Source organism: Vidua chalybeata, chromosome 3 (assembly GCF_026979565.1).
Source record: "Vidua chalybeata isolate OUT-0048 chromosome 3, bVidCha1 merged haplotype, whole genome shotgun sequence".
Classification (NCBI taxonomy): Eukaryota; Metazoa; Chordata; class Aves; order Passeriformes; family Viduidae; genus Vidua; species Vidua chalybeata.
Window position 1 is genome coordinate 47,998,423 of NC_071532.1, and position 25,488 is coordinate 48,023,910.

Genomic DNA, 25,488 nt, shown 5'->3' on the forward strand with positions numbered 1-25,488 from the left:
AAATCTAATTGGATTAGAATAATGAGAAATAAAAACTAAATCTTAAAAACACCTTTTCCAACCCCTCCCTTCTTCTTGAGCTTAACTTTACTCACGATTTTCTCTACTTCCTCCACCCACTGGTGCAGGCATATGGGAAATGGGGGTTTCCAGCCAGTTCATCACATACTGTCTCTGCTGCTCCATCCTTCTCAAGGGAGGACTCCACATTTCTCCTGCTCCAGCATGGGGCCCTTCCCATGGGACACAATCCTCCAGAAACTTCTCCGATGTGAGTTCTTCCCCTGGTCTCCATGAACTGCTCCAGAGTAGGTTCCTTCCATGGCATGCAGTCCTTCAGAACTGACAGCTCCAGCATGGACTCCCCCCAGGGTCCCAAGACCTGTCAGAAAACCTGCTCCAGCATGGACCCTTCTATGGGGCCACAGGTTCTGCCAGGAGCCTGCTCCAGCATGGGCTTTCCACAGGGTCACAGACTCCTTTGGGCATCCACCTGTTCTGTGGTGAGATTAAGTACTAGGTCTCTAGGAATGACTTAAACTATTCCCCACAGATTAATTATTATAGAGGAATGAAGATTTGTTCCATCTAAGGAGCTAGTACAACTCAACAAGCCTGAGACAAAGTTTAAACAAAACTCTGGAGCTTGGAATGGCTCATATTTTTCTAGTACTACAGTTAAGATATATCAGAAAATCCTATACTGAAAAAGTCACTGTTTGTGTGGGTCTTCCATATATTTTTCCAAATAAAAGTTTTTCGATTAATTAGGATAGGGCTTCATGACTAGCTTAACTAACGTATACACTTCTCCATGAACTGCAGTCCCATTTCCCTCTATCAGGGAGACACTACCATATCCTTACTCAGGCCAGTCTTTTCTTACAGTTTTCTTGTTCTGACTGGACCAGCTTTCCCAATCCACCTACTCAGTCTTAAATATCACAATGCTCCTTCTCTACAGAGGGATAGTGAGAATGCAGTTTGTAGCACAAAGCAAGACTAGCATTCTATTAAAGTGCCAATTCTTTTCCTCAGACAAGTGATAGAAGATTAAAAAACAAAAACAAAAAACTACATCCTGCAGGTGACAGGACCCAGATGAGATTCATGCATTCAGGCAGTCACAAAACTTGAGTTTGGTCTCCATTTTGCTGTTGAATCTAAACACTAAAGAAAAAAAAAGAAAAATCCACAATCCACTACATCTGGTGAAACTGGCCATGGAGGTAAAGTTGGCATTTATATTTGTGCAGCTTCAATTAAAGTTGAAAAAAAGACAGTGGAGATTAAACATCAAAAGTGAGTTTACAATCAAAATGGAGTTGTTTAGGTGATTGAAAAGGAAGATTATGATAGTTTCAACTCTCAAGGAAAGTCAGGCATTGAAACAACTTTCCCAGGGCCATACAGTCTCCATGGTTTGAGGTCAAGACCAGACCACATGAACACTTAAGCACTGTGCTATGACCTTGCTTGGAGAAAGACACTGGCTTAGAAGACATCCTAAGATCCCTTTCATCTGAATTATCTTAGGATCCTAAGTTTAATAAAGCCAGTTTTAGTTTAGGCCAAGCCTTACTGTGGTAATTTTAAATAATTCTTTAACATAGCACATACTAGAAGATAAAGTTGTTTTCAAATGTCAGCAAAAGCATTTGAGTATAGGGTGGAACATATGTGAGTATTCACGTTCTTAAAAGCATACACCAACACATAAAAGATGCCCAAATATATTTATTTAACTCTTAAAAAGTATGTTATTCTTTAGAAAAAAAGACAGCCTAAGAAATCTCAATACAGATTAAGTACATCAAATCCTACATATACCTAATTCTGATGTTTACCTAAACATCAGTACCATCAAACCCAGCAAGGTAAGACTTCTGAAGTCAATAGCAATGAGGTACCAGGACAGAAGAAACCCTAAAATAAGAGGAGCTTCAAAGCCTTTGAGCCTATCAGAACCAGAGTTCCAGAACACATTCAAGAACCATGAAATATCTCTAATCTTTTTGAACTTCATTTGCTGCCAAAAATACATGAGTGTTATAACAAAGAAACATAAGTATCTCAGTATACAGTTACAAACTGGTAAGCCGGTTCATTAGTTCAAAGCAGTCAAAAGAGTTCTAAAACTGACAAAGAGCTTGGGGCAGAAAGGTTGACAGACTAGCATGAACCAATTAAGCTATTTTCCTCAAGACCTCTATCCTTGCTCATGGTATTCAAAACCATCTCTGGACAGCAGAAAAAAGAAGCAAGTTCATCATCACAGGACAGTAAAATACTTTTTGGACTCTTGGTAAAGTTTTCAGTGTTAGTGCATGAAAACATTACTAGATATTTATTTCTGGATGTGCATAGGGGTAAGGTTACCATAACTATGTGCCAGCAGTACAACTGTATTCATTAATGTGTTTCATATGTAAAGTATTAGCTGAAAATATTCAGACTTAAATTTCTGGAGATGCATTTTTATTAGTATCTCCATAACCATGTCTTTCCCTTGTTAAACACAGTAACAACCATCTTGCTTTTACTCAGTGGTAAAAGACATCTACTTCACTCATTCTTAGTGATCACACTAGGAAAGATACCTCGCATCTTTCATTGGCCTCTTCAAGATTTCTGGGATGTCTTGATCCAGGAAAACTAGCAAAGAGACAGATCCTCATGGTGGGGATAATAAATAGGGACAATTGTGCTGGTGAGAAGGCTCAAGTGGGACATAAATGGTGACAAAGGAAAAGTTTACTTTAAAAGGTGCAAGAGTCTATTCACCTAAAAGTGAGTCCTATTTGGAATGTAGCATATGTCCTAGAAACAAACTAGACACTGATGTTGTCTTTGTTCCTTTTAGGAGTGTAAACACTACCTTATGTTCTCAAGTAAGAAGACACTAATCAGACTTAGATGCAGACACTCAAGCAAGTGGAATAATAACTCACAAGATACTCAGTTTCATGCTAAACAAGAATATGTAAACACCCAAATGAGTCACCAATTCAGATAGTACCAGACACCCCATATGGATTGTCACAATGCATCACCATAGCAGCATTTGGATTTAAAGCAAAGTCCTGCTGCTCATCCCATCACATCTACTGAACAGTGGTAGAATTAGCAGCACTGTGATTTACTCTCTGCTTTCAATGGGTCTAGGTCCAGTTTTGGTTTCCCCACATCATTCTCTTCATTAGGAAAGGTTTTGTAATTGGCAAGGATGTTTTCCACCAAGAATCGAGCAGCTTCTTCTATGTTGATGTTGTCCTAAAAATGTTGAAAGCAAGGAAGTCAGTGATCTTTTTGAAACAGTCACACATTCCTATTAACAGTCACACTTTTGCTAAAGCTATCTAAAAAGAAAATAATTCTTCAGTCTCATCATGAGAACACAAACAGTTTAGATGCAAGAAGTCATTGCTCACGCTTTTTTCTGAAAAAGTAAGCAGAAAGGTTGAAGACAGAATTATTCATCCATATTACAAGTTGAAATCTGATTCTAATCTAGTAGGCAGTCAGGGGAATGAATGTCACCTGCATTTGGAAGATTGACAAATGCCTAAGTGCATGTCTGCATCAGGAAAGATCCTAGGCAATTACATCATCTGCGGTATCATCCTACCTTTTGGAGCCTTTTTCTGTTTCTGATGGAATTTGGATGAACTTATTTTAAGTAGGAGGATCTTCTCCATGATCCTCAAAATCACAACTACTTCCAAGTGCCTCATCTAGCTACTCTACATATTCTGGTGCACACTTTGAAAAGTCCCTTCCCATACATCCTAAAGAATGTATGCGTGCAGGACACTTAGAGATGTACTTTGCCAGAATATCCCAGTTTCTGAGGGTCCACGCTGGCCTAGTGCCAAGGAGTCTCAGGCCACAGGTTTGACATGGCTGGGCCATCTGGTAGCACAGGGCTGCCATGTTTGGAATTGCTCATCTTTGCTTCCAAAGGAAGTATCAGCCCAGTATATTACCAATGACTGAAGATCCATTTATCAGTTCCAACAGAAAGGCAAAAGCAGATTAATAGGATATCCAAGTGGGCAAGACTTAAAGCCATAAACTGTTTTGGTATGCTTAGAAAATAACAGTTGTTCCAAATTTTTGCTATTTCAACTACAATTCTTCAGAGTTCTAAACAAGTCAATTGATACCTAAGCTAGAACTTATTGCCTGGATTTTTCTCTGCAGCAAGAACATTGTTTTACATTGTCCTCTCTTAAATACCACCTAAAAATGCAAGTTGTCACTAGAATTTCCCATTCAATTTTTTCCAATGTTACTGGCATTTATTTTTAAGCCATAATTCAGTTTATACATAGCAGTATTACAGGCAGGTAAAGGTTTGGGGAAGACTTTTACCAAAGCAGAATCTTAGTATTCTTTTTGAGTATAAAGAGCCTTAAAAATAGTTTTTAGTAACAGATGGGTGAGTTTGGAAATACCTTTCAAATGCAAACAAATTGTTAGTTAATTTAACTAATTCTTTTACCTGTGTATCCTTCTCTTAAAGTAAACCAAGAGCAACTTGTTACTTTGCTTCTTATAGTCTTCTTAGAGACTCTTTGCTTTTTAAGAATTGCCTAAACATCATTGTATAACACTTCAGCAGCAGCAGCTGAAGGAAGTAGGCAAGACAAGGGAAAAGTGGGACCTTGAGGCTTATCTTACTTTATAAAGGATTTATCAGCCAGACCAGTAATCTGGTCTGTCAGTCACACTGTCCTCACATCTAGAGGAGTTCTTCATTTTAAGAATCAGTTGGGCTTTAAGGAAATATTTGGTTTCACTTCCAACTAAGCTGCTGCCAGTTTAATCTGTGCAATGATAAAATGTCTGTAGACTAAAACTATACAATACATTAAATTTCTCAAAGTTAACTGAATAAAGCAGCTGTTTTTCTTAAATTACTATACAGAATTTTTCTCCAGTACACTCTTGACATTGCCTGATAAAATAGAAAAGTGCTTTAGCAATAATGTGGGTAGGTAGTAATGAGTAAGCAAATAACTTCTTCACTTGAAATCTTGCTGTTTCCTACACAAAACAGTGACAAACAGAAAATGCAACTTAAAAACCTGCACCTAAAGATTACCTGTATTTTTGGGGGAGCTCAATCAGCATTTAGTAGTATTAACATCTAAAGAATGACTGATCCTCATGCATGCAAGATGAAAAAGCTTATCCAGCTCTGATAATCAAGGTTTCCAGATATGTTCAAATCTGCTCTGAATTTGAGAATTTTTAATCTAAACCAAATATGCCTCATCTTCTTTAGGAATGAAGCTAGCTTGCACATCACTTCAAATTTTGCTGAATTTGACTACCACTTCCTATACTTGATAAATCTATTTCCTACATGATTATATTCACCCTTCTTATGCCAATATTCAAGAGACTAAAAATATTTTTCTATTAAGCTCACCTTGGCAGATGTTTCAAACCATCCAACAAAGCCACCTTCTCTGCAGAACTGGTCCATTTGAGAGGGATTCTGGCTGCCATCTTTCTTCTGGTCACACTTGTTTGCAAGGAGAACAGCAGGGATGGGGCTGCCATTGGGAAGTAATACTTTACTGTCCAAATCATGCTTCCATTTTGAAACAGCCTCAAAAGTGGAACCTCTTGTGACATCAAAGACCACAAAAGCACCAACTGCCTCTTTGTAGTATACTCTGGTCATATTTCCAAAGCGCTCCTGGCCTGAAAGAGAGGACAGTCACAGCACATATTTATATTGAAGCATGAACTGTATTCAGTGTAAATGGATTAGTGTACCAGCTTAACCCATAGAAGTTTGGCATTTGGGTCTAGTCACCTAGAGCATAAAACATTGCCTCCTCTATCCAAGTTAATTGTAACAGCTATTATGTATATTATATACATGACAAGTCAGATGCTTAAAGTAGTTTGCAGTTCCAACTACCACTTGGAGTTTTTCTTAAAAAGAACTCAACTTATACACTGATATAGTCAACTTATTTGTTGAGTAGAGGTCTTTGAGAAGTAATGCCTAAAAACACTACCAGCACAGCTATACACAAATCAATTATTTAATCAAAGAATATTAAGGCTTGTATCTTAATCTAGTTGCTTCAGCTGAAGACTTAAACTCAGCCTTTTGCTGAATGGTGAGCAACAAGGGGTTTTGCAAGCTTCAAGGCTAACAACCTTCAAAGCATCTTCTGAAGAAGTTGTCTAGATTATAGATTTTTCCTTAGGGACAAGTTCAAAAGAAGCTGCTAGCTTAACAGTTCTGGCTAAATCTGTTAACTCTGACTTCATTTTTTCAAGTCTAAGATTAACTCTGGATTAATTTTCAGCTATAGAAGTTCTACAGCAATCCCAGGATTTCAAACAAAAACAGTTAGAGTACAATTATTCACAACAAAAATCCAGGAAAAAAAATCAATTGCCCATAAGCAGAGAAAAGTCAAAGCCTTTTCTTATTAAGTACAACTACTTTAGCCAAAATACTTGAAATACAGAATTAGTGTGCCAGTTCACTTTTTCTTCTGTTTGAAAGGTCAGACTATCATGGTGTGTTTACATTTGAGTGTGTCTAGCAGTATCAAGTCCTTGCACATTGTTTGGAAAGCCTGGGCTACTAAAATAGCTTCCTGCTTTGTTTGGAAGTCTTCACTGGGAAAAGCAGTCCCTGAACTCTGATTTAGTTTTACAGTGTATCATCACTTGAGCTTTTCGTGCATATGAGGTTTAAGAACAGACAAAGTAAGAGCTGCATTTGGAAACCTAGTTGTCCTCTGTTTATAAACATTCAAGTCCACCTTTAATTACCAAGGACAAATACAAGGAGAATTGGGTGCGTTATCACCTTCTCACAAAGAGACCAACATCCAATAAATGAAGTTGACAAGAGATCCTGTTCAGCAGTGTGCTTTTCTAGTTCACTTGCCTCATTTTAATATCAGTAAGTCACAGTATGATTAGCACATTCCCTACAGTTTCAGAAACAGCAGCAGCCACATTAAAGATACAAAAAACTATTGAGAAGTTGACTTTATTTCAGTCCATTCATTTTAAACTATGATGCTGCAGAAAACAGCATCACTACCCAGCATATTCTTCAGAATGGAGATTGCACATTATTTTTTTCCACTACTGGCTTATCATCTTGTATAAGAACAAGCAGGATCCAAGAAGAAAGCTCTTATCTCCATACTCAAAACTCAAGTTCAGAAGCAGCATTTATGCCATGGACTTTAAGGCCATGAAACAAGACAGGCACCAAGCCTGCATCTCTGTGACTATGCCTCTGGAAAAGCCACACTGCTAATACAATTCTCCTAAACAGAGTATACAAGTAATTCACATTGTCTCCCTAGACTGGACTTTTACACATAAAAGAGATTTTTAGAATAGCCTTACTACAAACCATACCACTAACCACTGTTTCCACTAATCAAATACCATTAGGGAAGAGTTAGATCAGAAGGCTTTTGCTACTTCTGCATGTCAGTAATGTCACATTTAAAGAAGCTTTACCCTTAGGATGTAGGGATTTTGAGTTTGGGAGTTTTGGTTAAGTTTTTTAATGGAGTTCTACAGAGTCAAATTTAGTTACATTAAGCCAGTCACTGCATAGGGCACCACACAAGTTTTGAGGAGCTTATCAGCTTCCCCATTTGTTTAGCTGTCAGTTTCACCACCAATTCCTGCCACATGGGAACACCTTGGACTATGCTAAAGCACTGGCTCCAGTATCCAATACAGGGAGATATCCCTTCACACCAAAGGACAGCCCACAAAACAAACAATGTAATCTCAAGGTCTACAATGCCCTGTATCAACCTCAGTCTTCTACAGAAAGAGGTCTTCAATTCAGCCCTGAAATGGTCCAGAATTGAACACTACTTGCTGTTACTTACATGAGACTGAACACAAATCTGAAGCAGCAAGGGAAATGGTCCCAGTAGTCCTCACTATTCAGTGGCTGGAGAGCTGGGAGGCTTCCAGGCTTTACTTAAGACTGTTTTTCTAAACACTTGATGAACATTTACATAAGAAAATTAAGTTGTATTGATTAGTTGCAGGAAGGGTTGCTAGATTGTTACCAGAAGGAATAGACAGAGCATGATTACTACATATGAAAACTAAGTTATTTAGGAATTGCAGAAAAGGTCATCAGGCAGTTACCATTTCTCAGATAGCTGTGCATGCTGTACATAAACAAGGCTGCAATCACTGAGCACAGTCAAGGACATTATCATTGAATGAATCCCTTCTTGCCTATTGCTGTCCCATCCAAAAAAGCTGTAAAGACAAAAACAGTTGACAAGGTGGCCATACGAACCTCCTATAGCAATAACCATTCCTGAAACATGCACAACAGCACATTTAAGGTGTACAAAAAGGTGAAATTAGTACCATGTTACATATAGCTTCCAAAGAAAAAGTTACAAAGCATAGCTCAGAACCGAACCTGAAGAGTCAGCTGAAGTCAGCCTTGTACAGTGGCTGCTCACAGTGTAAGAAGACAGCAGTCCTGCTAGGAATGGAAGTCAGCATGGAACTGTATGTTGCTTGGTATTCTATAGCAGCCACAGTATAAACCATGGACTTTGGCTGCCGACAACAATCATTTATTTCCAGCAACTCTTATACTCTTGTAGTATGAGTTTTAGATTTAGAAAAACATCAATACATACTCTTCCACAGTTTTAATTTGGGTGAAAGTAGAAAACTGATGTGCCTATCAGCATGAAAGCTATTTTTACTAACTAGATTAAAGCTTTATATTAGGAAGATTTGCTATCTCTTACCCTTAAAACACATGCTCAACAGCATTGGATTCTTAGAGATTAATGCCTTTTAATATGCCAAATACCACCCAGTATGAGTGCTTCCCTTTTCTAGAGTTACCCAAACCAGATTCTTACAGAGCTGTTTTCACCTCTAGAATTCATGTCCACTAACAGTAAACCTGACCTGAATACTACCTTACAACTGCTCTTTCATTCTGTCTGGAGCCTAATGAAGATGAATATACTGTATTTCATACAAAGACAGAAGCAATAAAACATGGCCTACCCAGGAGGTAAGAGTTTTGTTTGGTAAAAGGTATACAGCATAAGGCAGGAAAAGAACTCAGTTTAAACTGAGTGGACTTGCTTTACAATCATGTCATTACTGACAAAACACATGCTGACTTTCTTGTCTAGGATGTAGAGCATTCTAGACAACCTTTTGAAAAAATTAACAGGAATTTCAGACAGTTTTTGCAAGTGCTTTTCTGCTTGCAAAAAAAAAAAACAAAGAACAAACAAACAAATCAAACCCACAAACCCTCATACAGAAAAATCAAACTAGAATATACTAAGCCTCCAAATTCACAAGGCTGAACAAATTTCTCTTTATGCTTAAAACTGTCTCAACTTCTGCCATGCACAGTTCAGAGATTCATCATGCCCCATCCTCTGTCTAGCAAGATATTTACTATAGTCATTTCTCCAAATATGACAACAGTGTTGAGCAGTACAGAAAGTAGATCATATCCCCAGAGAAGAAAAAGGCTAAAAGTGATCAGATTAAACTAGACTTAAAATCCCCAGCGTGTATAATCTTAGAAGAGACCACGAAGATAACTAATTGCTTAGTACAGCAGTATAGAAAGGACATCACAAGATTAATCATTCTGGTAGGTCCAGCGACTAGGCATAAATCTGATGGTACTACTTAAGTATAGTTTGTTTTTTTAGTAGTTGAGGCATAAATGAGGAGCTAAGATACAGGACAGGGATCAGAAGTTTAATTTGGAGGTATGGAAGTGACTTAATGTAGTGCAAAGTTCTGCATTCTCTAACCACAGTTTTCATATCAAAATGACTCAGCATCTATTGTCACCATATTTTCCAGTAATTGCAACAACCTTAATTTGCACAATGACATGCATCAGGAATGAATCCACTTCCCTACAGCAGCACCACAGGAATAAAGTAGAGTTGAGTTTAAAACTGCATTAGAACTTGGGAGCTATTCTCACTCCCCAGTTTATATTGTAATGGGGGTGGAGCTGCAAGTTAAAAACTACATGAAATAAATTATAGGCTATAATTTAAGATTTAACATTAGAAGCTTTATATTTGTCCTTTACTTTACTGCAAAATATAAGTTGTCATTGTAACCTTGCCTTGAAATAAATTTTAAAGAGTTCCTAGAGTAGTCTTTCCCAGTGTAAGGGAGAAATACTAGTGTCCTGTTTATTACAGCAGTGTGATTTACCATTGTAGCAGTTCTTATGTATATTTAGTAAAAAAGATACCCTATACTTGTATTATTTCAACTTGTAACTCCTCCTACATGATGGGAATGGGGACTAGAAAAACAATTTAAATGTACAAATGACTGCAGGATAGTCACAATGAGTTTGTCACGCTTCCTTCCCCCAGACTACTTATTATATTCATGAGTTAATAGGCAGTTTATATCAACTAACAAGAACTTACTCAAAGAGAGTAAAAGGGCCCATCTAGAAGAGGTTTCCCCAGCTATTCTTTTTTGCTACAAAGGTTTACCCCTGACAATACCAACAGTATAGCAAGAGTTCCCCTACCTTGTAAAAATCCAAGCTTTACCTTATTTGAAGCCACACAACTCAAAAGAGAATTGTGTTAATTGCATTTAAAACCTTAATAGCTCATCAGGAACACTGACAGACAACTGGACAAAGTTCTTCCAAGTTTTTCTCTTTCAAACAAGATTAACAGTTCTAGAGTCCTCCAGAAGCTGTGTCATTAATGAGGAAGAGATAGATGACCAAGGGTTATAAATGTCTGACAATCGCAAAAATGAACAAGTAGTTTCTTCCATTAAAGCAATGTAAGTTCAAGCCATCTTTAATCAGCTTAATGGGTACCCAGAGGTCAATATTATTTTAACAAGTTTTGCAGTTCTACGTTAAAAACCTTAAACTATAGCCATATAGTCTAGACTGCAGTTACCCAAAAGTCAGTGTACAACTAGCTGAAGAGTTTTGCTCCCAAGCTATTTGCTATTAACTAGAAGACCATGGCAATGAATCTAGGCAGTTTTTTCCTGGACCAAATAATAGAGTTGCCAGAAGTCTGAAAAATATCAAAAAGCCCTCAGTTTATTAATAGAGTCAAGGAGCTCTCATCAATTTTGTCCTTCAGAACACTGAAAATGAGAATTCAAATAGTTGAAAAGGCAGTTAAAATTCAACAGAAAGAAGGAATAAGTCACACAGGAAAAGTTTAACCTATAAAACCAACCCAAAAAACTATCCAGTAATACCTGCAGTAGCAAACAAGATGACCAACAGACCTAGTGAATCAAATTCATTTAGCTCAAAATGCATAGAAGTAGCTTCCTGCTAGTGCATTTCATTCATTCTGCTTTTGTATAAAGTTACTTTACACTGCAGTGATCACAGGCATCATGTAATGCTTAGTGAGCTTTAGTGACTAATTGTAATAAACCATTTTTTTTAGTCTGGAAATACTTTAAAAAAAAAAAAATCTCCTTGCACTGTGAGAAGCAGTCTCAGATCAGCTACTTACCATGACCACTAATAGTCACTCACACCAAAATTCAAGAAGGACAGTCAGACTGCCAACACTATGGCTCTTAGGTTCTTGCTATCAACTACTCTGACTTTATTGACCAGCATGCTGGCACAGTTCCAGCATTTAAACTTCAGTGTCAAACTCCACAACTAAATTGATTGAATCCATTTCCAGGACCATGACATATTTGTGCTTTTATTCAATGTAGGTGGTAAAAAAGACCAATTGAACAATAAGTGAAAGTTGTTTTTTTTCAGGAACACCTGAGTGATAATTCCACATTTACAATTCCAATTCTCAGTAAAGTTACGTCATTCAGTGTGGTAGATTTAAGCTAAATCCCCATCCAAAATGGTTGGGAACGTAGTTCAATCCTCTAATTGAGTTAGAGCTACTGTCACTTTCAAAACTCACCTAGGCCCTTCAAGAGCAACAGGCAGGGAAAGACCACACTTTGGGTGCCAGCTGGATGTTTGGCACAATACAGCAAATATCCAGAACTGCCCTGAGGATGAAACTCCCAGCTCTCCAGACATGTAATGTACATTTTAGCATTACCAGGGTCAGGTGTAAGTTGACTGAAGTTCCTTTTTAGAGAGATATATAAACATGTTACTGGCAAGTTACCACTGCTGACAACTATCCCCCATCTCCCCAGAGCAGCACATCTTGTCCCAGAACTGTCTTACCTAATTAGATTGGATCTGTTATCCTGCAAGAAGTAGGTTAACCAAGCCATTACCAATATTACAGCTCACATTCAAGTGTGTCTGCTTTTTCCCCACAGACACTAGCCACAGATTGAGAGTAGACAGACTCCAAGACTGTTAATACCAGATGGCTCCCCACTCCCCAGTCTTATTCATTTAAGCTATAAGTTGTCACATGTTAAAACCATGGAGGCATTGAACTATGCATTTATTTAATGACAGACAATTTGCAGATGACATCAAGCTGAGTGGTGCAGCTGGCATATCTGAAGGATGGGATGCCATCCAGAGGGACCTGGACAAACTTGAGAAGTGGGCCCATGGGAATCTCATGAGGTTTAACAAGACCAAATGCAAGATACTGCACCTGGGTTGGGGTCCCAACACAGGCTGGAGAATGAACAGACTGAGAGCACCTGGGCCAAGAAGGATTAATGGGTGCTGGTAGATGACAGGCTGGACATGACCCAGCAATGTGCACCTGCAGCCCAGAAAAATCACTAGTATCCTGGGCTACATCCAAAACAGCATGGTCAGCAAGGCGAGGGAGGTGGATTCTGCCCCTCTGCTCCACCTTTGTGATACTCCAACTGGAGCATGCTATCCAGCTCTGGGATCCCCGGTGTAAGGACATGGACCTGCTGGAGTGAGTCCAGAGGCAGGCCATGAATATTATCAGAGAGCTGGAGCACCTCTCCTATGAAGACAGGCTGAGAGAGTTGGGATTGTTCACCCTGAAGAAGAAAAGGCTTCAGGGTCACCTGAGGCCTTCCAGTACCTAAAGGGAGCCCTACAAGAAAGACAGAGAGGGACTATTTACAAGAGCATGTACTGACAGGACAAAGGGAAATGGTTTTAAACTAAGAGTATGTTTAGATATTATATTAGGAATAAATTCTTCACTATGATGCTGGTGAGACACCAGAACAGGTTGCCTAGAGAAGCTGTGGATGCCCCATCCCTGGAAATGTTCAAAGGCCAGTTTGGGTGGGGCTCTGAACAACCTATGGTTTAGTCCCATGGCAGCAGAGTTGGAACTGGATGATCTTTAAGGTTCCTTACAGCCCAAGCCATTCTGTGATTCTATGACATTAACAGCTCTAGAAGACATTAGAAATCTCTAAATGTTAAAAAACATCCAGCTTGACATTTACTTTCCACCACTGTGAAAAAGTGGTATTCATGGTTCTGGTGACAAACACAGACAGGCTAGGAAGTGAAAATTACTAGAATATTGTATCTTCCTGTATGAGACTAGAAATAGCTTCACTGACTATAGTACTTAGTGTTTCTAACAGACAAAAGCAGCCTCAGACAATTATAACTGCTAGTGCCCTTTCTTACTAAGGGTGGCATGGGTAAGTTAACTGACCACTGGATGGACCTCTTCCCAACACTAACCCTTTCCCCAAATGCTTCAGAACAGTCTTCAGGGCAACAGACAGTTAATCCCTGTTCAACTGACTCACACTTTATTCTGAAACTACTTTTCATCCCCTGTTTAGGTCTATATTAGAAAGCTGCAGGTGCAATTGAAGCAGTTCTGTTGAACAATGCAGTGTCAGAGGCATGACATTGACTATATACTGTACAGACACAGTATGGAGACTCTGTAGCCATTGAAAAGTTACTGATGAATATCAGCCTAAGTGCAGCAGTATTTTGATTTAGATATCACAAAGTATTCCCACATGTTCACAGAAGTCACTATTTCATTCTGAAATGTTAGGAAGCAGTTTGCTTTAAAGTTCCATTTTCCAACACAGCCAGTTTCTAGCCTAACAATTTGTTAACTACATGAAACTTCAAAATCAATGACTAGGCCTTCCATTCACTGTTTGCCATCATTATACTTAAACATAGGACAGTCCTGTTCACTACCCCTGAAACAGCAAGAGCACAGAGATGGCAAGTTCTGGAAGGTAGACACCAGATTTCCACCAGGAGCTATGATCACTTCTATCAAGCTAATAGAAAAGGCATACCATTTTCTCCCACAAAGACAAAAAATTTTCACTCAAATAATTGCACAACCCTCACTGGGAATTTTACAGCAAGACAAACTTTTCATTCCTGCCTGTAGTCGTGGGCTAATCTAATTACTTAATTGTCCAAACTGACTTCAATAGCTTACTGTTCTGTCTTTAAGAGGTTGAAAGGCAACACCCTGCACTTGGAGTTTAATGGGTTTTGTCCAACATTGTGTGTATTTTATGCAGCAGTATGACAGTTGTGTTTGTATAAGAATCCACCTATTTTTTTGCATCTTTGCTAAACAGCAAGTGAGATTCAAAGTCCCTGTTTAAGCACTAGATTTCAATTCCCAGAAAATCAGAGTGCAACCAAGCTAAACAATTTCTAACTAGCTGTCAAATGCAGCATGTATAGAACAATTCCCTTGCATTAGTATTCAAAGGAGTTGACATAGTCCAATTAGTGCCAGCAACAGCATGAATTGGTACTTCCTACCTTGCTTTAACAAGGCTTACTCAAACAAGTAATCTGCCAGAGTTAAGCTATTTCATGCCTGCTACCCTCTAATCCATATCCTTTGGTGTGCTGCCCTGCAGCCAGAGCTGCACTGTGTACTTCACAGTGATGCTGCACGGCACTACAGCATTTCACAGCACACAGGAGAACAATTCTAAAGTCAGTTTGTCTCCAGAACAACTTTATCACGAGACTGAAAAAAATGTTAATCTCTGAAATGCTCAATGTGTTATGGCACATTGTGTGTGATTGGAATTTTGTATCAAATTGCTGCCACTTTGCTCTACCCCAGCACTCTTTTTGCCTGGGAGCACTTAAAGAACAAGTACTGTTTGCAGTAACATTCAGAGACTACCTCTCAACCTATTATTTGAAAAGCTGCTAAAATCCATACAATAAGGAATATTTGTTTTCATTACCTGCTAATGTAAGAGCCACTGCTACTGAGAGTTTGCCAGCCTTCTCTAGACAGTTAAGACATTTATTTCTAAGCAAGCTCTATAAAGCCCTGAAATCCCTCAATTTCTCAAAGCATAATCACACTCCATTTATCCTCTTTTTGTGTCTCCATAGCCAGAAGAGATCTTTGAATATTGAACATTGTCCCACAGTAGCTCGAGAAGCATGCTGTGCTTTGTAGTCACTGCTTACTGCTGGTCATGCTAGCTTTAGCACCTGCAGGAATTTCACAAGACGTATTCCTATATTTCCATGCAAAAATATAAATAGACATTCCCTTCCTGCAAATCAACTACTTTCTAACATGGCGTATCACACTTCTGAACCTCTGAAGCAAGTATTTGGAGGGAACCATTTACAGCAGAACACAAACGCAAAGCAATGGTTACTACTGGAATTCATGGAGGGTAGGTCTGACAGCTGTGAGAATGAATCCAGTGGTCTCACTCACCACTGAGAAGAAGAATCTTATTTTTACAGCATGCTAGTACCTTTTCTGGAACCAGTCTGCTAAGATTATTTTCTGTGCTTTATGTCATAAATTGAGAATTACGCCTTTATAGCACTTGCCAACTCAAATGGTACTTGTGGATATGCACTTTGATAACACGCCACCCTAATGTGCACCTAAAGGAAACCAAACTGGTAAGAGGCAAAGTGGAGATGTAAATAAGGTTAAGCACCACGACTCCGAAGCTGCAACTTCTGAAGATGCAAGGAGAGTTGATAAAGCTAAATTTACATTCATGTGAATGCCATACATTAAGAGAAAAGTGTATATTCAGTATTGTCTGCGCCAGTTTGTCTCTGAAGGGCAACATGCTTGACTTGTCAAACCAGCTTAATTTCTGACTACTTGAGTCAGTATTATATGAAGGGCAGGAATTTAATACTTGCCTTCAGAAAAGTGGCTGACCCATGTAAGATTATTATTTCTGCAAATCATTCCCATTTTATAAACTAATCCAAAAATTAGTTGAGCTCTATTTTATGTTGAACTATTTTTCCTCCTGTCTACTGTACTGCATATAAGAATTTAGGTATTGTTTGCCTTTAAGGAAGATTTCCCCTGTCTCTTTGATGTATATCCATTCAGCCATCCCTTATTATCTGTATTACAGTATTAGGAAAGAGTTTTTATTGTGATCTTGTAGGAAGCACAAAACTGCCAAGCAACAGCTGTGTGACATCTGTTTGAAAATAAAGCTGAAGCACCATCTATTCCACACTGAACAGATGCTCAAGCACAAAGTGCATTTCCATTGTTGACAGAAATTAAAAGTACCTGTAAGATAAATACACTGAACTTTATTTTAAGCCTGTACTAGATGGGGTGGTCTTTTAGGATCACATCTTTAACCCCTTAAACACAGAACACCTTGAAACACCTTATGAGGAAATTCATAGCTAATTTCCAAGACATTCAAAGAACATTTGTCTCAATTCTCCCATTTAACTGACCAGTCCTGCCTTGCATAAGCAAAATTACCATACTAGACTACCTTACAACACCAACATCAAGACAGCATTTCCCATATGCTTCTGGAATTCAATTAGCACAATGGTGATAGGCTTAGTCCAAGATAACATATACAGTACTTTGAGTGGCTACATAACATAGCACTAAGCAAATGAACCTTTGCCACTATGAATGCTTTGGTACCCCACTGATAATATGTGGAAATCCCTTCATTAGACCAACAATCATACCTCATACTTTAATAGCATTTCATTAAAAGTGTATTTAAACCAGATTCCCAAAAAAAAAGGAAAGCGTCAAGAATCTGTATTCAGATATGTCTGAAAGCTAGAAAAACACCAAAACCCCAAGTCTAACATATTCAGCACTTATTTGGATATTTAGCTGTAGAACTCCAAGCACAGCAAGTCATTCTGCAGTGAAAGCTCATAACCCCAATCTAGCTATTCCAGCAAAGTCATAAGAAAGGACACCCACACAAGATTTCCCACAGAGGCGTGGTTTTCAGAAGGAAACAAAGTACACCTTCAATTCTGTTTCTTGCCTCTCTGTTCAAAACCTATGTGAGCAGGCCTTCTACTTCCTGTCCCCAAATTTTATCTGCTAGTCTTGCATGTTTCCAGTAAGCACAATCCTTAAGTAAATTTTCTCTCATGAGATTCATATTTAAACATGTATGAGCAAGAAGCAGTCAGAAATTAAGTCTTTCATATCTTCATGAGTCTGCAGACATAATCACATAGAAGATTCCCCAGCCTTGACCAGGAGCTTTCTGACCTGCTTCAGCTGTAAGCAAAATGATAGCACTCCTTATCTCCACCTGAAGGCTGCTCCTGGAACCTCCATCACCTCCATACAAACCAGGAAACAACCTCAGAAAACTTACAAGTTTCTGAAAAAACTCTGAGCTCCAAGTACTGCATCCATTTCTGATACGGTTATTTATGTGCACATCTTCACTCTGCAAAGCAACTGAAGCATACATGCCTCTGGCACAGGTAGAGATAAGGAACAGCAGAAGTTTTCTGGTTGTTTTCTTATAGACTTTCAGGGACATATTAACATTGCTTAACACTTGCTTTAGATTTATTTTAAAAAAATAAAATCAGTCCATAATTTAAGACAAGTTAATGCCCCAGTACACAGAAACAACTTGGCAGCCTCTATGACACACCAGCAGCACAAGTGCAGACTAACTAGAATACAGAGCTGCTTGAAACTAGAGTTTTCACATGGAAGTAAACTATCTCACATAATATAACTGCCTTAATGTCTTTGAAAGTCAACCATATCCATGGTTTCCTGTGCTCCGTCCCATTTCTCATGGCTTCCTATAGCTAAGCTTAAAAGTTACTTAGTTAACTCGCTCTTAACATCAACTCACATATCTTAACACTCGCTTGTCTTCATACAAAAGAGGAGTTATTCCAGCTGTTCTTCAATTTAGTATGTAACCAAAATACTTCATCTGATTTCTCCATCCTCCTGGGGGCTTGTATATACTTATAAGAAGTTACAGTTCAGTTCCTCTCAAGGAGACATGCAAGATTTTAGTAACAAATTTACATGCTACATGTTGCTTATCATTCAGCTCTTGAAAGCCTGTAGAGCCTGTTTACAGTACCAAAGTACAATGATTCCTCTTCTGTTTGGCCAACTTCATAGCCATACTCTTCCAGTTAGAGCATTACTTCACTTTTAATATTTATACAAAGAAATTCTAATAAAAGAAGAATGGTATTAACACCAAAGTTAATCCAGAATTCCTCAAAAAAAGCTTTTAAATCAAATTCATCTACCAGTTGCCATTAGTGACATTCTTCATGAGCAGCCAAACTCAAGCCACCATCTATGATCTTTACCACTCCTGCCCTCCAGTAAACTGCACTTCATACAGGCTGATGTGAGTGACAGTGATAGTCAACATGAGCACAAAAGCAGCAACTAACACAGTTGCTGGTTTTACTAGATCAGCTCAGAAATTTCTATGATACTGAAAATCCTTTAAGCACTCTTTCACTATCACCTGACAATATGCTACACACACCTCCTGAGCACGCTGTGGTCAGTGCAGTGCTCACTAAAACAAGCACGCTTGTCAAGTAGGAATCTCTACTGTTTTGAAATAGACTATAAAAACACTTCCCTATCATTAAGATTTCTTTGTTTTGCATCTCTACCACAATGACTCATTCCTACATCCTATTTATTTTACCAATCAGTTATGCCCTTTGATCAATGTTTTAACACTTTCCAAATTTATCCAGAAAGATAATTTTTCATTTCTTCACACATCAAAATAAAAAAAAAAAAAAAAGCAACATAACACAAAAGCCAACCAAACAAAAAAAACAAGAATAATGCCTAAGGGCAGCTAAAGTTCCTGCATGAACACAGATAATCTATTCACCTTCTTTCTGTATGCTGTAATCAAGGTGATTTGACAGTGACTGATCAGTCTTACTCTCAAGCTTTTTCATCACCTTTATTTAAGAAGTTACAACTGGTGTCTAAAAACTAAAACACCTGACTATCTCTGAAATACAAATGTCTAGGCACAACAGTAACCTTCCTCCCTCTTCATTACTTTACATCCCTTCCCCTTTGCTGCTGCAAGAATTTGCATCACTTTGTACCTCACAACAAGAAGGCTATTTTCAGCAGAAAAAAGAAAAAGCATAAGCAGTGTAGCACAGTCATGCTCTATTTGACAGAATTCTCTAATCACAAAAAAAAAAAGACCCAAAACAACCTCAGCTAGAACAAGAATTTGAAGACATCCAGTAACCTACTGGATTGCAATAAACAGCAAAACATTCATCACTTTTCCTACAATCACATCAGAAGCCAGCATAGTATCTGCATTATGATCTTTAGCTGATGCACAAACTACAGCGTCAGTTCTTGTCATTGACTTAGGTACAAAACCTTAGTTTGCATCACCCAGCTCTTTAAAGAAAGCTTCTTATGATGAACTGTTATGTACAAGCTTTGATCTAGTGAAAATAACATCCCTTTCTATGCTTAAGGGTTAGACTTTAATTCAACAGCCTTTTTAAATGCATCAAAATAAATTCAGAATGCCAGCACTATATTGCTTGCAGGGAAGTCACATGTAACATTACTTACCATAAGATCCAGATCTCTTCAGGAGATCTAAAGCTGTTTGTCTGCACACACCAGCAGGCAAAATTATCTACGAGCTGTTGAAAGCCAGAAGACAGCTGGGCTGACGAGTTAAAAAGGAATGACTATCACATGTTCAGACACTGCTACACTTCAATAAAGTGCTTTAGAGAATATTGTCTATGATTATAGAAGCCATCTTCAACCTGGTTCTTTAACTAATAACTTCAATAGAAATCTGTTAACATCCTCAGGTAATTATTCTTGATTGTACACATAAACAGCTGCAGAACACACTCCCAGGTTGAGGACTTCAGCAGCTTTAATACCATCAAATACCCTTACGGATACTAAAATACTCTTTATTTTACTAATTAACTCTCAGATGTCAGTGCTATAGGAGCCCAAATTGTTCCTGTCACACTGGCTAAGCACAACCCAATCAAAGATCATCAAGATTACTTCTCTTCTTGCTCTTTGTTTTTTTTCATTGGGCAAGATCCCCCCAGCCATTTGGAAACAGAACACCCTAAACTAGCAAACTAGCAGATTAGACAAAGAGTTTGGAGTGCAAACTGCAGAACAGTTGTGTCTTCCTTTTTAATTTCTGCTAGGAAAAGACTAGTCAGAGGTTTCATACAAAAGTCTAATAAAATAGGAAAAATATTTCAGTGACAGGAAAAATTTTACTTCTTCAATCAATTTAATTCTTCAACCAATTTACCACAAGCTTCCATGGATTTATCAGCAGCTCTTAGTCTTCAGCTAGCAGTGTCAAAAATAGTTCAAGGGCAATAATCAAGAATGAAAAATACTGTCTTCTGGATTATTACATTAATGCATAGATGCATTGATAGAACTTCCCAAGCTGTAAATAGGTTCTGTCCAAACTTTGTGACAAGTTACAGCTAAGTTTCTGCCTATCCTGTTGAAACAGATTGCTTTGGCAAAGCACACAGCCTACCCAAGTCTGAGCAATGAAGGGCTGAGAAGTCAAACACAAGGATGGCAGCCTGCCAAACCCCACGATGCCAATAGCCTCCCCTCTTCAATCTTTGGAACCCCAGGCTGGCTAAATATACTCAGAGGATTGCAGTAGCTTGTGCTGATACTGTTGAGTCACAGAAAGTTAAAACTGATTCACAAAAGGAACAGATCAGAAGAGAAAGCTTGCCAACATCTTACTTGCTCTTTGAAATAGCAATTAGAAGATATTTTCATTTGCCCTACAGGCCAGCAACAGAAAGATCCATAGTGTATTTCAGCGTATGGCACTAAGAAGGCTTTTCAGTTTGAGCAATCATATTTGAAGAGTTTTAGAGCAAGAAGACCAGAAGATGAGGTACAGCTGGTCTGTCACAGGGTTACAGCAGCCACATGTCACACTTCCTTATTTTTGAGCTTCCACTGATAAGCATAAAGTTCATGGAAACAGTAACTACCAGTTTTTTTTCCCTTGTGTCTTCCAGTAGTGTAAGTCTAAACACTAGTATTTGAAATAAAGTCTGCTTTTTCATATCCAAGGACATAGTCTGAGGGTGGTAGACAGGGATGAAAGTTGCAGGCTAACACCTGGGTTGCACACAAAACTAGAAATGCAATACCAACCAAGGTGATTACAGAGCTGAGGGACAGACTTCTTATGAGACCGCAGCAAAACAGAGATTGTTCTGCGGCATTTGACACCACAGCATAAGAAAAGTTAACCGTGGTAGGTATACAGCTGGAGTCTTGGAAACAAGAGATGCTGAAGAACAGGTTTGAATCATATATAGGAAAGGAATAATGCATGGTTTGGGCAAGTAGACAGGACCTTTCTGCTTCCATGTGCTCAAAGTATGTTTCTAATACACAAATTTGTGACTTGAATATAAAACTAAGCATAACAGAAGTTCCATTCCGTCACTCAATGCAGCAGGGATGAAAACTACTCTTAAATTAACCAGGTGACTCCAAGCATGCAAAGTTTAAGCATTCTTCCTCTGAGGACAATTTTAGCTGTTTGAGTTACCTTTAACCTGTAAGGCATGGTGCATTAGATGCATTACAGAGCCATAACACTGAATTAATTTCAGCAGCAGACAAGGCCACCACCACCCAGACAAGCAGGTCAGGAGGAGCAGTATGAGCAGGAACACTCCGGGAGCCCTGGATCCAGCAGTGAGAGTAAAGCAGCTGCTCGAGGACTGCTGTAAAACTGGGACAAGCCAAGAGCCCCAGAAGTCTGCTAACTGGAAAGGGCAAAGCCTGTAGAAAGTGAAAAACCTCACTCTCACATCAAGACCTCCCTCTCCTTACACCTCAAGGGCAAGAATGAGAGGTTGCTTATAACAGGGGTAAGACGAAAAACAAGAAGAGAGATTCCCAAAACTGGGAAATCTTCCTCCACAGAGGCCGTGTGCCGGGCCGCTGACAGACGGGTTCCCAGCGCCGTCCGGGCGCACCTGCCCGGAGCAGCCCGCCCGTCCCGTACCGTACCTGCGATATCCCAGAGCTGCAGCCGCACCAGGGTCTTGCTGTCCCAATTGATGACTTTGAGCGCGAAATCCACGCCGATGGTGGCCCGGTAGTGCTGGGAGAAGAGCTGGTGCACGTAGCGCTTGATAATGCTGGTTTTGCCCACGCCCAGCTCCCCGATCACCAGCACCTTGAAGAGGTGCTCCCGGCACTCCGGCACGCCGCTGCCCGCTCCTTCCCCGCCGGCCATCCCTCCCTCCCTTCCGTGGAGTGCGGCGGAGAGGCCGGGCTGCCGGGGCCGCGGCTCTTCCGCTTCTAAACTTTCCCAGGCAGCAACTTTCCTCCAACTTTCCCCAGCCGGCTCTCCGCAGGGCCGGCCCTCGCCGGGCGGGGGAAGACCAAGCGGGACAGAGGCGGGAGGGAGCGGGAAACCTCAGCCACCACCTGACTGCAGTCACAGGACGCGGAAACTCCGCGGGCTTATAGCGGCCTGGGGGAGGGCGGTGGGAGGGGCGGGGAGAGGAATGGAACCGGCCCACCCCGCCCCGCCGCTACAGGACACCGGGTGGAAAGTGGGAACGGGAAAGGGCTAGAGCGGGAGAGAGGGAGTTCCCCGCAGCTGCGTCGGGCGGGCTGGGCTGGGAGCGGCGGCGGGGCAGCGCGGGGTGGCAGTAGCGGGGACTGAACTTCAGAAGAGGGCTCGGGTTGGGAAAGTGTCAGCTCTCTGTCGGTACCGTTCCTTGGTACTTTGCTTCCAGTGGTGGTGGTGGTGGCGGCAGCGAAGTTTTCTCCCAGTGAAGTCTCTGAAAGCGCCCGGGTTCTCTCCCCACCGTCCGGCAACGAGAGGTCCCTGAGACAGAGGGCCTTGTCAGGATGCGTGGCGATGGGAGGGTGCCAGTGGCCCGTGTTCGCTCCCAGTCTCCATTCCCAGGAGCCAGCTTGGGGAGCTGTTAGGTGCAGGGTGCTGCGCCCCGGCTACCTCCCCGCTCTCGCAGGCCCTGCAGTGCGGCCTAGGGCTGCGTGAGGGCCGGGCCGTGCTGAGCCCGCCGGGGCGAACACGGCCGGCAGTGCGGGGCCGGGCTGTGCTGAGGTCGCCTGGGGCAAATCGGCCCGCGCCCAGGCGACAGCAGTGATGCAGCGGTGGCTGCTCTGTGGAAAAGGCTCGGGTGAGCAGGGAAGAAATCACCTCCTTAGCTGCAGGATTGCCATCAAACACCTACAGCTAAATTTGGTTCCCTCTTGTAGCTAAATTGATCTAATAAAATACATTTATTCTTTTCTGATTGTTTTAAAAATTATCCTAGGCAGTCATAGAACTGTGGAATGGTTTGGGTTGGAAGGAACCTTACAGATCATCTAGTCCCAACTCCCCTGAAATGGGCAGGGACACCTTCCACTAGACCAGATTGCTCAAAGCCAGGTCCAGGGATGGGGCATTCACAGCCTCTCTGAAACAGACACGTTGTTAGAAATCAACATAAAACAAGTTTCCTGATCTTAGGACCATGTGTGCTGGTTACAGGTTTTGGGGGGGGAAAAAAAAATTCTTTGCTAACATACTCTCCAAATTAAACACACGACCCCAGGTGTCTGTGCCAGTAACAAGAAGATGAAGTTGTGTGGTAGTGTCTCCATGCTGAAGTGTTCGTTTATCATGTAAATACCTAAACAAAACTATTTTGTGGCGGAGAGCAATGGCAACCACCCCAAATGGGAAATGTTACCTGGTTGTCTGGACAGCCTGTGTGTACAGAGGCTGATAACCCAAGGGAGGATCTGACTAGCAGTGAAGGGATGCCCCCAGTGGGAAATAAAGTAGCGCTTCAAATATATGGTAACATGTGTCAAACAATCCTCAATTGCTCCTGATACTATAACAGTTTTTTTGCACATACTAATTTCTTTACAATGCTTTAAATTAGTGGCTTCAGTAAAAAGATCCAGATATCCTCACGTGGCTTTTGGAGAATGCGTATTTCCATGTTACACAGAGATGGTACATGCAATGTAGATGGAAGTAGGTGAAAAGAAGAGCTGTTTTGCAAAATAAGGCAAGAAAAGACAGCATTCTTGGAGAAAAATAGTGTTTGGGGATTTTGGTTTGGTAAATTTGTTAATTTGTCATGCTATATTAATTCCATGACAATTGCTGTAATTAGTATTTACTTGCCCAGCAGTAATGATACCAGAATATAAACTGGGGGAAGACTATAACTTAGAAACGATTTTTTTTTTCCTTGATGGAGGGAGGCAAAGGGCAGCCTAGCTTCCTGTCAGGAGATGAGACAAGCAAGTAACACTGTCTTTATCCAGGCAGTTGAAGTCAGATGTGAGACAATATTTTCTCAGGTACAGGTACTTTAACCACTATGGGTTCTGGTAAACCTCTCTAGCTATATCTATACTGAGGTCTGCTTCATCACAATTGTCCATTCAGAGAGGAAATTTGGCTGGCATGCACTGAACTTTCTCCCCAGGTAGATGCCAGAGTTTTCCTTTGTCTTGCAAAAACCTAAGTGGTTTGGAAATGGATTGTCACATGCTCATGTAAGGGTGCCTGGGGTTTAGGATGGATGCAGAAGCCTTATTCCACAGACTTAGATGGAGTCTTTGAGCCTTTATTCCTCACTTGTGAGACAGTAATTACATTACTTTCCTACCTTCTGGGAGAGTTGTATTAATTGATTACTAGGCATATTCTGTAATTATAAACCAGGGTATGGAATGCTTACATGTTGACTGCAGGCCTCTCACAACATTAGATAAATTGTTTTCCCTTGCATAGATGGGAGCAAAATTGTAGGTATTTACTACCATTTGTAGGCCTGCCTACTACCCTTTTTGTTTTAGATGTAATAAAAATTCATTGACACCGTAGAAATAAATTCCTCCTAATTACTTCCTCCATTCCATCTACTTTTTTTTTTTTTTTTTTTTTTACAAGCAAGGCAAGACGGATAATCTGGTTCTGGTTGGGATAGAGTTATCATACCAACTAAGTGAGCTATTACTAACTGTACTACTAGTAGGAAACTGAATACAAGTACTTCAGGATACTTCAGTTTTATATCAGCAAAAAAAGAAGCCTGTAATTAATTTTTTTTTCCTCACATACTGATTTGGAGTGATTAGAACCAATATTAAAACCAAAGAAGTCAATAAAAGTCATCATCTGTTCACACAGGAGTCAGTAGAAAAAAGCAAGTGC

The 25,488-nt window shown here is 40.1% G+C and overlaps 1 protein-coding gene across 1 annotated transcript; it reads right to left on the reverse strand.

The window, feature by feature from the left end:
- Nucleotides 1-1,717: 1,717 nt before the first annotated feature.
- On the reverse strand, nt 1,718-23,473 carry RAB32 (RAB32, member RAS oncogene family). Its single transcript, XM_053939600.1, has 3 exons — nt 22,302-23,473; nt 5,438-5,715; nt 1,718-3,273 (listed from the first exon to the last, which is right to left on the reverse strand). The coding sequence occupies exons 1-3, from the start codon at nt 22,528-22,530 to the stop codon at nt 3,124-3,126; spliced, it is 657 nt and encodes a 218-aa protein (XP_053795575.1). The 5' UTR covers nt 22,531-23,473; the 3' UTR covers nt 1,718-3,123.
- Nucleotides 23,474-25,488: the final 2,015 nt, after the last annotated feature.